This window comes from Lissotriton vulgaris, chromosome 3_1, assembly GCF_964263255.1.
Source record: "Lissotriton vulgaris chromosome 3_1, aLisVul1.2, whole genome shotgun sequence".
NCBI classification, from domain to species: Eukaryota; Metazoa; Chordata; class Amphibia; order Caudata; family Salamandridae; genus Lissotriton; species Lissotriton vulgaris.
Window position 1 is genome coordinate 1,938,763,032 of NC_141689.1, and position 12,348 is coordinate 1,938,775,379.

The window sequence follows — 12,348 nt, forward strand, 5'->3', positions numbered from 1 at the left end:
AGCGCCATTCGTAGGCTCTCCTGCCCCATCCGGCTTCCCTCCGGCCATTTGCCACACTCCTTGCCTCTGTCTTGCCTCCCCCTCCATTCTCCTCCCCTCGCTCGCATTCCCGCCCCCCACCAGGCTCTCCTGCCCCCCATCCGGCTTCCCTCCGGCCACAGCCCTGGCACTCAGGTACGCCCTAAGAAATGCATGAATCTATTTGCATTACTGTTTTTCCGGACAAATGTCTATATTCCAGCGAAAACATACCAAGTCTAAATCATAATGTACATCATAATTGTTGTTCTGCTGATCCATTAAAATAACTTATAATAGAAAGATACTCTCATTCATTTGTGCAATGCTTTTCATGATCAGCTGTGAAAGTCTTCTGCGATGCTATCTCACTGTGATACCATTAAATATTTTAGTCAGGACTCGAGTGCAAGCCAGACCCGTTGGCCTGGGCATCATCATTATTATTATTTAAGAGTGTTTTTTTTTAATCATCCAGCTTTTATACCTCACTGGAGATTAAGATGCTAAATCCTACAGTGAAGAATACTCTTCTACCTTGTTGTGATCTGCCTCAGTTGTGCACTGCATATTTCTTAAGTGACTGGTGTGTCTGTTGATGCACATCTGTGGGCTGTCTGCTTGGAGTGTTCATGCTTACAGTGCTGTGGAAAATAAAGCTCGATTTTAAGAACAGTTGGTTAAAGCGTCTAAACCCGTTCCCAATATCCACTAAGCTGCAAAAACTAATTTTCTTTTACATAATTGTCTCGTTTGCTATTCTGGCGCAGATAGCCGTATGCCGTTGACAGTTACGTTCCCAAGTGGATTTAAGAAGTAATTCGTGGCCCCAGGCTTACATTTGTTTTCCCCACATAACATTTCTGCAGGCACACCATTTTTTTCCCTCCTTGTTTTGTTTGAGGTCACCACAGGAGCCCACGGAGCTTCAAAGTGAGCGCTCTCACCTTCCGGATTGGTGTTGAGCCCTCCCCCACCCTCCGAGCACGAATGCAACGTTTCCCTCAACCCACCCTTCCCCGTGCATAGAGTGCGCAGCCATCCATGTCCTTACCTAGAAGAGGGGAAACTTTTAAGCTCTTTCTGTGGCATCATTGACCAGCTTGCAACACGCACTCATTAAGCTGGACAGGACGCTTTGCAATAAAACTTTTTTAGATGAATATTTATTTGATTGATAAAGTACCCTGAGCAAAGTTGTATTTGCTATCTATCACTCTATTACTGCATTTGCAGCTTTTATCTCTCCTCCTCTGCGAGCTTTCCAATCGTTCCTGCCCCCCCTCCCCCATTTAATTTGTTTCCTGTCTCTTCATTGCTTGCCCGTCCCCCAAACCCTGTGCCTTGCTACGGTTTTCAGACTGCCGATTCTGCTGTGAAACCACTGTTTTGCCCTGCCTGTGTTTATGCTGCAGGAGTTGTTTCTAACCCTGCAACAACCTTAATTGCTGGGTGTTATATATAAGGGTATGGTCGGTGCTTAGGGGCTACATGTCTGTGGCCAGCTCACCATGATTAAAAAAATAAATATTCATTAAAAGGGAAATCACCCACGCAAGCCCACTATCACCCAAGCAACACCACACTCACCCACGCAACCCCACTCACCCACGCAACGCCACTCACACAAGCAACGCCACTCACACACGCAACGCCACTCACACACGCAACGCCACTCACACACGCAACGCCACTCACGTTGCCAATAGGTCTCGCAGTAGGAAAGTTGGAACCATTACAATTGCAAATAACAATGCCTTTTATTTTTTTTTCATTTTAAAAACATAAAGGGCTTTGTCATTTACAAAACCAATAGCTCCAACTTTCCTACTGCGAGACCTATTGGCAACGCCAGTGCTTGTTTTTTTTGGGAACAAAGTGAATTAAGTTAAATTATTTCAATATTTAGCAAACAATTGAAAACCATACAAATTCCAGCCTTGAAGTGCCCAAACTCGACAACGTTAAAACCACAAAGACTGCTAAAACTGGGTTTTTATTCACTACCCACAAAACAAGTGAAATCCTTAATGGATTGTAAAATTCCATCTTTATAGTCTTCAACGGTTAACCTAATTTTAGCTTAAAAGTAAATTTTGAGCCATTACCTTTTTATCCCTCTGTTTCATTTTGAGGGTTTTCTGTTCTAGTGAATAACCATAGTCTTCAGCTGCCCCACACAACTTTTCATCCAGGTCTTTCAAAAGGGTACATGTCTTTTTATCTGACACTTCTTTAAGCTTTTTAGATAAAAACAACCTGGGTGGGAAAAAAAACCGTACTTGAAATTACTCTATTACGAACTGCATGAACAATTTCTCGATACTTTATGGGTTATAAATGGAATGATCAGATGGCAACGAGGTTCCAAACAAAGACAGGCATGAAGAACTCAATTAAATCAATCATGTTGGCTCTCCAGAGTTTTGATTCTAAATTACAGTACTATCATTTTAAGGATTCTTATAGTTTTTTATTCTTCAGTGACAATGTAGAATACATTTACATGAGGTCGAATGCTAATCGTTAAACAAAAAGGTACAATTTCTAACTAAAGAAAAGGCCTGTCTGGACAAATTGGACCGGAGCTAAAGCAATGATCTGTGCACAAAAATAAATTCACATGTAAGAAATGTAGAAAACTATGTAAAAATATATCATGCATACCTCCAGAGATTTGCTAAGACTGGAGAACACAAAATGTCTAGGAGCTTTGTTTCGTGGTGCTTTCAAACGGTCTCACCAAATTGCAACACAGTAACATAACGTGCATTTGCAAAGCGCAAGGTCACCCATAGGTATCGTTGCGCTGAATAACATGTTTATGGTTACCCAACTCAATGGTACTCATTTCATCGACCTCAGATGGTTGGAAGGCTGAGTGGACCAGCCTGGATTTGAACCTGTGGACCATGAGGTCGAACACAGTCCCCTGCAGTGAAAGCATTAGTCCACCGAGCCACCAGACCCGGCTGTAGCAAAAGCAAAAAGATATTTTTGAGGAAGTGTCCTTTCACTTCAAGTCTTGAATTCCTAATCTTTAGCTAAATATGCAATGTAAGGACAAAAGACATTTTATTATTAAGTCACACAACACAAACCCATCTGAGTTTATTCATCTTACAGATGTGGCGTTTGCAGCCTTGCTACATACACTGCTATATTTGATTACTGAAAACAAAATCTGATTACAATTGTTTAAGTAGACTTTCATAAATGTGTTCTTACTTCCTAAACAATCAAATCCTACTGTGATATTAATTACAGAAAATTAATAGTACAAGTCATACTGTGATAATATCTACATTAATGGAATAATGCAAAAAGAAATCTGGTTGCTCGTCGGGTCTAGTATGAAAGTAATTAATAAAAGGAACATGTTCCATACATAATAAAATGAAGCCTGCAATTCCTGTATAAAGTCTCTAATTTTATTTCATTCTATTTGTAACATCACTTAGGACCTGTAATGGGAATATCAACATTGGTACTCTTAACATAATTGGTTTAGAGAACTGGTGTTGTAGCTCGTTAATCTCCAGTCACTCGAAATCCCTCAGTGAAAAACATTCCATTATTTAGTTATTGATCTAGAACTCAAAATACGTTATGATTAAGGAATAACATTACTATGCCAACACTAGTGAGACAGGCCCTATGAACAGTGATTCCTTGCTATGAAAAACTCTTACCTGCCACTTGGAGACCGGGTTTTCAGATGCATTTCTCCTAATCAGTTTACACTGAAAAGGCACCGTAATTTGCACTATATGATTAGAGGTTTAGTTTCTGTAGTGCAGAGTGTCAATACGTGGCAGCTGGAATCCATCAACATTCCACAAATTAGTTAGAGACTTACATTGTACTGCTTAGAAGTTTTTGTTTTCTGGCAAGATGGCGGATGCTTCTGCATCCGAGTGAGCAGCGGAACTGTGCTCGCTGCTAGGCGCTCTCCTCTGCAGCTGTTCATGGGCGCTCGTCCTCCATGGACACGGATAGAGTTTCTGGTTAGCTCTGGATCACCTTACTTTCTCACCCGTGTTTGACTAGCATGTGGCAGGATCTTCGTTACAAGTATCGCCGGTACATGCAAGCTGCCTGGCGTTCGGCGGCTGATTCCTTGAGGCAGTCTCAGGTGGGGAACCAACTGGGCGCTCGACGATTGCCGTGCTGGACCTGCAACCCCTCGGCGAAATCCTGTGGTACTATCGGCCAGTTTAACGCTGAAGGAGCGTTGGGGAGTCAGCTACGAAAACCCTTGGCAAAACCTGGTATCACAGGCAGGTTGCTGAAAGGCAGAGAAGCGCTGGGGAGGCGGTTTCGGAGACGAGGACCGGTGATCGGTCCTAAGCCAAAAACACGGGCAGTAACTGCTGCAGCAAATGTTACCGGTAAGCCGGGTAATCCTGAAACTGTTCAGAATGTGGCAAATATTGATTTAGCACTAGTGCCGGAGGATAATACTGTGACAATTCCGCTTACACCTTTGCCTGAAACCAATCTAATGCATGCTGGGAGTTGTAGTGGCACAGTTCCCAAAAAAATACCTGGCATGTTTAAAAAGGGAAATAAGGCATCAAGTAGGGAGAAGGAGAAGACTTTCCGAAGGCTGTCAGTGGCAATGTACATATGGAAGCTTCTCTCTCTGACTCTGGAATTTATTCAACTCAACAAGCTCTGAATATCACTGATCATATCCTTCCTGTTCAGGGATCAAACTCTCAAGGTGGGTCAAACCCTCGAGGTGGGGCCTCAGACGCCATTTCTGGCAGCACTATTCATACTGATCTTCAGGAGGAGGCGGATATTACAGGGGATACACAATCAGTTGATACGGCCGGGAACTTTTATTCGATGTCGGACTTATCTACCGCATTAGAATCAGAAAGTTTGTATGTGGAGTGGGGAGATAATGCTAGTATCTCTAGCATAACAGGTGGTGTACAAGAAAGATCTATCTCTTCCATTGAAGATGGACCAGATAGTGACGACTCTCCTTCTGCTCGAATGGAGTGGGGGGGCTACAGAGAACACAGTTCTTAGGGGAGAGGCTGCAGCCAGCAGCGCCTCCCAACTGGAAACTGAAACTGACAAGAATCTGGGCTCTCTTGTCCTCATTACCTCTGTTGAAAACACTCCTCTAGTCTTGGCTGATCCATCTCAGAGGTCCCAGACATCTGGGACTACGCTGGATATGCTGTATCAAGTGATGGCAACATCAGGAAGAGACCAGAGCTGAGAATCTGCGTACGCAAGCTGCAGTGCGCAAACTTCAAAATAATCTAAGGCGAGTAGTAAAAACCCGCAATGAAACATCTGCCAGAGTACAGGAGGCTGAGGGGAGGATCTCTGCTATTTAGAGGACAAATATTGCGCTCACATGAGAGAGTGGATCCCGAAAAGCAGGGATTCGAGGAGAAACAATGCAATATTCACTAAAGGCTAATAAACTGGCTAGAGAATCCATGAGGGATCTGCAGGAAAATAGTCGTATGGCCGAAGAAGAGCGGATAAGGACGACCCAAAGGATTCAAGGGTTAGAAGAAATAACTAGAACACAGAGCCAGGTGGCAATCGCAAAGGCCGCAATCACTAATGTTTTTACTGCCAAAGCCATAAAATAAGCTGCAGCTCATAAGGAGATGTTGTATGAGTTCAATGAGCAAGTTGGCCATCAGCTGGCTATTCATATGAGGCAACAGGCTTCAGTAAATTTGATACATGAAATAACGGACTCAGTGGAAGGCCAAATATCTGACCCAGAACAGATCAGAGTGGCATTCTGGCGATTTTATAGTACTTTGTATACGGAGGAGGGTGGGAACGGACCTAAAAAAATTATAATAATAAAAAAATAAAAACAAAAGTTACTTAGATAGAGGAGGCTTCGACAGATTCAACGAGGAAGATCAGTCTACCTTAGATGAAATCCCTAACAAAGAAGAAATTTTAACTACAATCAAAAATTTACCAAAAGGGAAAGCAACCAGACTGGATAATATACAGTCTGAATTTTATTTAGCGTTTCTAGATCAGATTAAGGTACTTTACTTAATTGTACACATTTTCAAAAGGGGGAGCCACCAAATTCCTGGTCTAGGGCAAAGATAGTAATTTTCCCTAAACAAAATAAACCTCCAGATCAGCTGGGCTCATACCACCCTACCACTTATCAATGCAGATTCCAAAATATATTCGAAAGTTATGGCAAATCGACTCTCTCCTATCATTCATAAGGTCATTGCTAAATACCAGCACGGTTTTGTACCAGGGAGATCGACTACCAATCACATCCAAAGGGTGATCACCCTATTCCACAGCACATAAGTTGCAGGAGACCCTATGGCTTTGTCTCCTGCCAATTTTTTGTGAGCTGCAAAGTCCAGGGTTGGAATTAAAAAAGGGTTTGTCCAGGCAGTGCAAAAACTAGGTTAACCCCAGGGTCAGGGCCATGGTAAATGGTAGTCTTACTAAAGAGCTGATCATATCTCGAGGAACACAACAGGGGTGCCCATGCTCACCATTGCTCTTTGCGATCTACATTGATCCCTTCATTCGCAGACTGGAAGGAAACACAGAAATAGCACAAATTTTGTCACAGGAATATCCGACCAAGACCTTGGCATACGCCGATGACATAGCTGTCGTGTCAGATGATCCTAACACAGCTATGTCTGTTATTGAAAGTGAGGCTAATACATTTGGGCTAGTATCCGGATACGCACTCACATTTGGGCTAGTATCCGGATACGCACTCAATCAGGGGAAAACACAGGTTGTGCTGAACAACAAAAGCGAGATGCACGACCCGAGTGGTAGGTAAGGCTACATACTTTGGTATTTGCATTACATCTAAACTTGAGAATATGGTGGACCTAAACATGAAGCCATTGCTAGGCTCAATACAGAAAGATATGTTGCCTAGGCAATCTACATCTATCTTTAATTGTTAGGGCTAATGCCTAAACAAATAGTCCTTTTCCCGAAAATTCTATATTTATTTAGAGCAATATGTTTGGAATTTTCAGATCAATGGTTCAAATCTATGGAGCGCACCTTCTCAAGTTTCATCTGGGCATACGCGCAACCCCGGCGAGCAAATAAACTTCTGACTCTTCCAAAGGAAAGAGGAGGCTTAGCTCTCCCAACCCTAAAAGCATACATTAGGCATCTGTGTTGCTCTATAGTCGTGAGCTATTACAGCATACCGGGTTAGAGAGGATACCCGTGGACGGCTCGCCATCTATCTTTCAGCTAATTTTGGGCAGTAAAAGTAGCGGATATCTCTGGCGACATTTGCATGACACCTACCATAAAAAGGTGAAATTTAAAACACGGATTAGTGGGTTTAAGGTATGGAAGGCTGTAAGAAGAATGCTGGGTATAGTGCCAATATCATGCGGCAGGAATAACTCATATAGGATGCCTCTTCTCCCCTGCAGGGATACAATCCTTTTTTTTTTATTACTTTTTATTCGTGACTGTAACAAGTATTACATGGTACATTTATTCATTTTACATTGTATCAGTTTTTTCCTTTAACTTAACTTTGGCGTATTAGTTGTCATATCCAATTTTTCATCATATCTTATATTTTTCCAAGTATTGTTCCAGTGCATCAGTTATCATTAGCATTCAAATTGTAGTATCGCCTGTATATGAACTGTCCCTCAACTCCCTCCCTCCCTCCCCCACCCAGTCTCCCGGCTTTTTCTTCGTACACACTTCTATTTTGGATACATTCGCTTTTAGTCTTTCCAGAGAGTATTTCAGTCATCAGGCCTGGTTAACCATTACATTTTGTCTAAATACCCGTGTTTGTAGGCAATCCATATATCTGGCATACAATCAACTGGTATATCACTGTGCCATTTCTAGGTCTAAGTCTTCCAGTTCCATCAGCATTTGTTCCCATTCTTGCGCAACAGGATATTTACGTAGGCCCTTCTCTTCCTCCCTACACAGCGCAGCGGTTTCCGCTTTTCCCCATTTCAGCAGGTCTGATCGCCATATTTCTGCATTTGGGGATCTGGGCGGTTTCCACCTCATAGTGATCACTAATTGCCAACAAGAGGGCTAAATCCTGAAATTTCAGTTGTGCCTTACAAGTCTTAGGTGTCTTTCTGTGTCCTATCAGGCAGGGTAGTGCCCCCGCAGGGATCTGCAGGGCTGTTATAGTGTACAGTAGGTTTCTGATCGTCCCCCAGTAGTTGCGTATTCTCAGGCATGTCCACAAAATGTGGAGGATGTTTGCTTCGTCTTCCTGACATCTAGTGCAAGTGTGGGGGGTGGCAGGAACATCCTGTGGAGCCTTTGGGGGGTGAGATATGCCCTATGTAGAACCATGGCTTGTATAAATTTGAATTTAACATTTCTTGACACCCTTCTATGAGGACCCAGGATGATCTTCCATTCCCCGTCTGTTATGGCCTACCCTATATCCGTAGCCCAAGTCTCCCTGAGTGCGGTGAGGGGCAAAGCTGCATGTTCTGATGCCCACATAGACCCACTTTACTAGATGACCGCCCGTCCCCCATATAGTGGAGGAGATGAACTAATTCGTGCTGATCAGGCTTGGTGCGTTGTGGGGCCCAGGTGCGTCTGACATAGTGGGTCATCGAGGCGTGCAGGAGGTACAAGCGTTGTGGGGCACCTGTGTATTGTGCGAAAGAGGCATGATCCAGTAGAGTGTCGTCCCCAAACAGGTCCCTCACTCTGTCCACCCCGGCCGTCAACCAGGGATGTAATCTGCGTCGGGTCAGGTTCCCATGTGGCGTTGGAAGTCCTAGGAGGGGGGGGGATGTTGTCTGCGTAGGGAGTGGTTCCTGCCGTGTACGACAGCACTTTTTGCCAGCACTTCAAAGCGACATGCAGTAGGGGGTGGCAGTCTCTGGGGATCTTAGCAGCGGGCAATAAAAGGGAGTGAAGATCTCCGCGTGCCAGTTTGTCTGCCGTGAGAGCAATCTCATGGAAGTTCCTGCCCGCCACCCAATGCGACAGCCATTGAAGTTGGCTTGCGTAGTAGTAGTAGCTGTGTAGGTCTGGTACCGCCAGACCTCCCTGTCTGGTGTTCAGTTGTAATTTCTTGAGGCTTATTCGCCGCCTTCCTGACCCCCCATATGAGATTTATTAATAGTGTGTTTAGTGTGGCAAAAATATGTCGTGGGAGTAGTACTGGTAAGTTTACGAAGTAGTACAGTATCAGAGGAAGTAGGACCATCTTTGATATCGCCACCCGGCCCATTACAGAGAGGGGCAGGGATGTCCAGAAGTTAACGCTGCCCCGAAGGCCATTGATTGCTTTCCGTATAATTACCCTCAATCTGGTCCTCCGGACTCCGAAATACATTAATACCGAGGTATTTAAACGCGATTGGTGCTATCTGGATCTCATGAGTTCCAAACTGTATATGGGTAGGTCGCTGCCCGTCTCGGAAAAAGAAGCCCAGGGACTTTCTCGGGTTTATGGCCAGGCATTTTCTCAAACCGGTCAAAGATGGCCGCTAGTTGCGAGTGGTCATCCTGCAAACTACGGAGGAACACCAGTATATCGTCGGCGTATATGGAGAGCAAGTTATGGATGTCCCCAACTGATATTCCCGACTCCGCTGCCCTATTTCGGAGTGCAATCATGAGGGCGTGGAGTCTCCGCGTATTCTGAGAAGTGCTCCTCTCTGGGAGGAAGCCACATTGGTCAGTGTGGATCAGGCCAGGGAGATGGGCTTGTATTCGTAAAGCGATGACTTTACTGAGGATTTTATACTCCGAGGAGAGCATGGAGAGGGGTCTATAGTTGCCCACATCCAGGGTGTCTCTGCCGGGTTTCGGGATGGATATTACCAAGGCCTGCATAGTCGTGAATGGTAGATGGCCGGCTTCATAAGCAGTTTTATAAATTTTTTCCAACACGGGTGCCAGTGTCTCGGAGTAGACTTGGTAAAACTCCCCAGGCAATCCATCTATACCCGGAGTATTCCCCGATTAAGTGTGTGGATAGCTATTTTTATTTCCTGTTGCGTTATGGGTCCGGCTAGGGCCGTCTGAGTCTCTGGGGTCAGGGCTTTGATCGTCAATTCTCCTAAGAAGTCAGTCACGTCATCTCTAGTATTTGCAGTGGGAGGAGCATAGAGTTCCTCTAGATGGGCCTTGAACACATTGTTGATTTCTAGTTGTGTGTTGACTAGTCTGCCTGTTGCATCCCGGACGCTCGTAATTACTGGGGCTTCAGGGGCATCTCGAATCAGCCGGGCTAGCAATGCGCCGGATCTATCCGCTTCCGCCTGCTGTCGTCTCAGGTAGTCCCCATAATCAATAACCCTTAAGGTCTCTAGTATTTCTGCATGCTCAATGTTACATAGTTGTAGGTCGCCTTTGCGCTCTGGATCCAGTCCCACCTCAGTCTCAAGCTCCTTCAGGCGGTTCTCCACTTCAGAGTTTTCCATGAATTTCTTGTCTGGCTCCTACCAATCGCAGCCCCCGGTATCACAGCCTTCATTGCATCCCACACTACCAATTTAGAGGACGTGGAGTCCCAGTTTTCCCTGAAATAATTGGTTCATGTGTCAGCAAGGTGTGAGCGGAACGGGTCGTTGTCAAACAGGGAGGGTTTGAGTCTCCAGGTGGGGACTGGTGAGGGTATCCTACCCCAATGCAGGTCTAGTGTTTGCGGCCTATGGTCCGAAAAGGTTTTGGCAAGATAGTCTGAGGACGTGCACTTAGTCATTATGCCTGTGTGGACTGACGAGGGAGCTTAGGACTGCGAGCACGCAGGAGCTGCTCTTCCTTCAACCCTTCATCAACTTCTTGCGGAACCCGCTCCGCGGGTCCCGCTTCGCCTTTTGGTTTTCCGCTAGCGCTGCTGGAAGTGCGCTGTGACTGCATCTAACAGAGCCTCTGTGGCGGTGGTGTGGGCAGGGCTGCGAGCGTGGTCAGGCGAGGACTTCAAGTCCCAGGAGCGCCTGACCCTCGGCATCACCAGCAGCTGACCCGCTCTCCCTGCTGGCTCCTCCCCCGCCTCAGCGCGGCTAAAACCAGCGCGTCAGTTTCCTTGCTTGTTCTCTCACCTGTTGCCTGTGTGGACTGACGAGGGAGCTTAGGACTGCGAGCACGCAGGAGCTGCTCTTCCTTCAACCCTTCATCAACTTCTTGCGGAACCCGCTCCGCGGGTCCCGCTTCGCCTTTTGGTTTTCCGCTAGCGCTGCTGGAAGTGCGCTGTGACTGCATCTAACAGAGCCTCTGTGGCGGTGGTGTGGGCAGGGCTGCGAGCGTGGTCAGGCGAGGACTTCAAGTCCCAGGAGCGCCTGACCCTCGGCATCACCAGCAGCTGACCCGCTCTCCCTGCTGGCTCCTCCCCCGCCTCAGCGCGGCTAAAACCAGCGCGTCAGTTTCCTTGCTTGTTCTCTCACCTGTTGCCTGTGTGGACTGACGAGGGAGCTTAGGACTGCGAGCACGCAGGAGCTGCTCTTCCTTCAACCCTTCATCAACTTCTTGCGGAACCCGCTCCGCGGGTCCCGCTTCGCCTTTTGGTTTTCCGCTAGCGCTGCTGGAAGTGCGCTGTGACTGCATCTAACAGAGCCTCTGTGGCGGTGGTGTGGGCAGGGCTGCGAGCGTGGTCAGGCGAGGACTTCAAGTCCCAGGAGCGCCTGACCCTCGGCATCACCAGCAGCTGACCCGCTCTCCCTGCTGGCTCCTCCCCCGCCTCAGCGCGGCTAAAACCAGCGCGTCAGTTTCCTTGCTTGTTCTCTCACCTGTTGCCTGTGTGGACTGATGAGGGAGCTTAGGACTGCGAGCACGCAGGAGCTGCTCTTCCTTCAACCCTTCATCAACTTCTTGCGGAACCCGCTCCGCGGGTCCCGCTTCGCCTTTTGGTTTTCCGCTAGCGCTGCTGGAAGTGCGCTGTGACTGCATCTAACAGAGCCTCTGTGGCGGTGGTGTGGGCAGGGCTGCGAGCGTGGTCAGGCGAGGACTTCAAGTCCCAGGAGCGCCTGACCCTCGGCATCACCAGCAGCTGACCCGCTCTCCCTGCTGGCTCCTCCCCCGCCTCAGCGCGGCTATAAACCTCCTTTGTGACACCGCCGCGCGGGAGCGCGCCGGGAGAAGCCCGGGACAAGGGCGGGACCGTCTGAGGCCGTCAGAGGCTGAAGAAGGCTGGGCTGGGCCCCCTCCCTTGGTTCTTCGGTAATCCGTGTGTTGTTGTAACCATAGGCTCGTATTGCATTTTAAGGTCTTGTTCATCCGGCGTCTTATGTCACAATTGTTATCATTTTATTACTCTCTCCTTTTAAAATAGTTTCACGACGGCTAAAAAATTACGCTCTGGGCGAGTGATTG

At 46.8% G+C, this 12,348-nt stretch overlaps 1 protein-coding gene across 3 annotated transcripts in view; it reads right to left on the minus strand.

The window, feature by feature from the left end:
• LOC147728652 (histone PARylation factor 1-like) overlaps positions 1 to 12,348 on the minus strand; it is a 126,672-nt gene that overhangs the window by 69,632 nt on the left and 44,692 nt on the right. For all 3 annotated transcript variants that reach the window (XM_086962424.1, XM_086962425.1, XM_086962426.1), the window contains exon 5: positions 2,127 to 2,277. In XM_086962424.1, the coding sequence (XP_086818550.1) occupies positions 2,127 to 2,277 (151 nt within the window). The remainder of the gene's footprint in view (positions 1 to 2,126; positions 2,278 to 12,348) is intronic.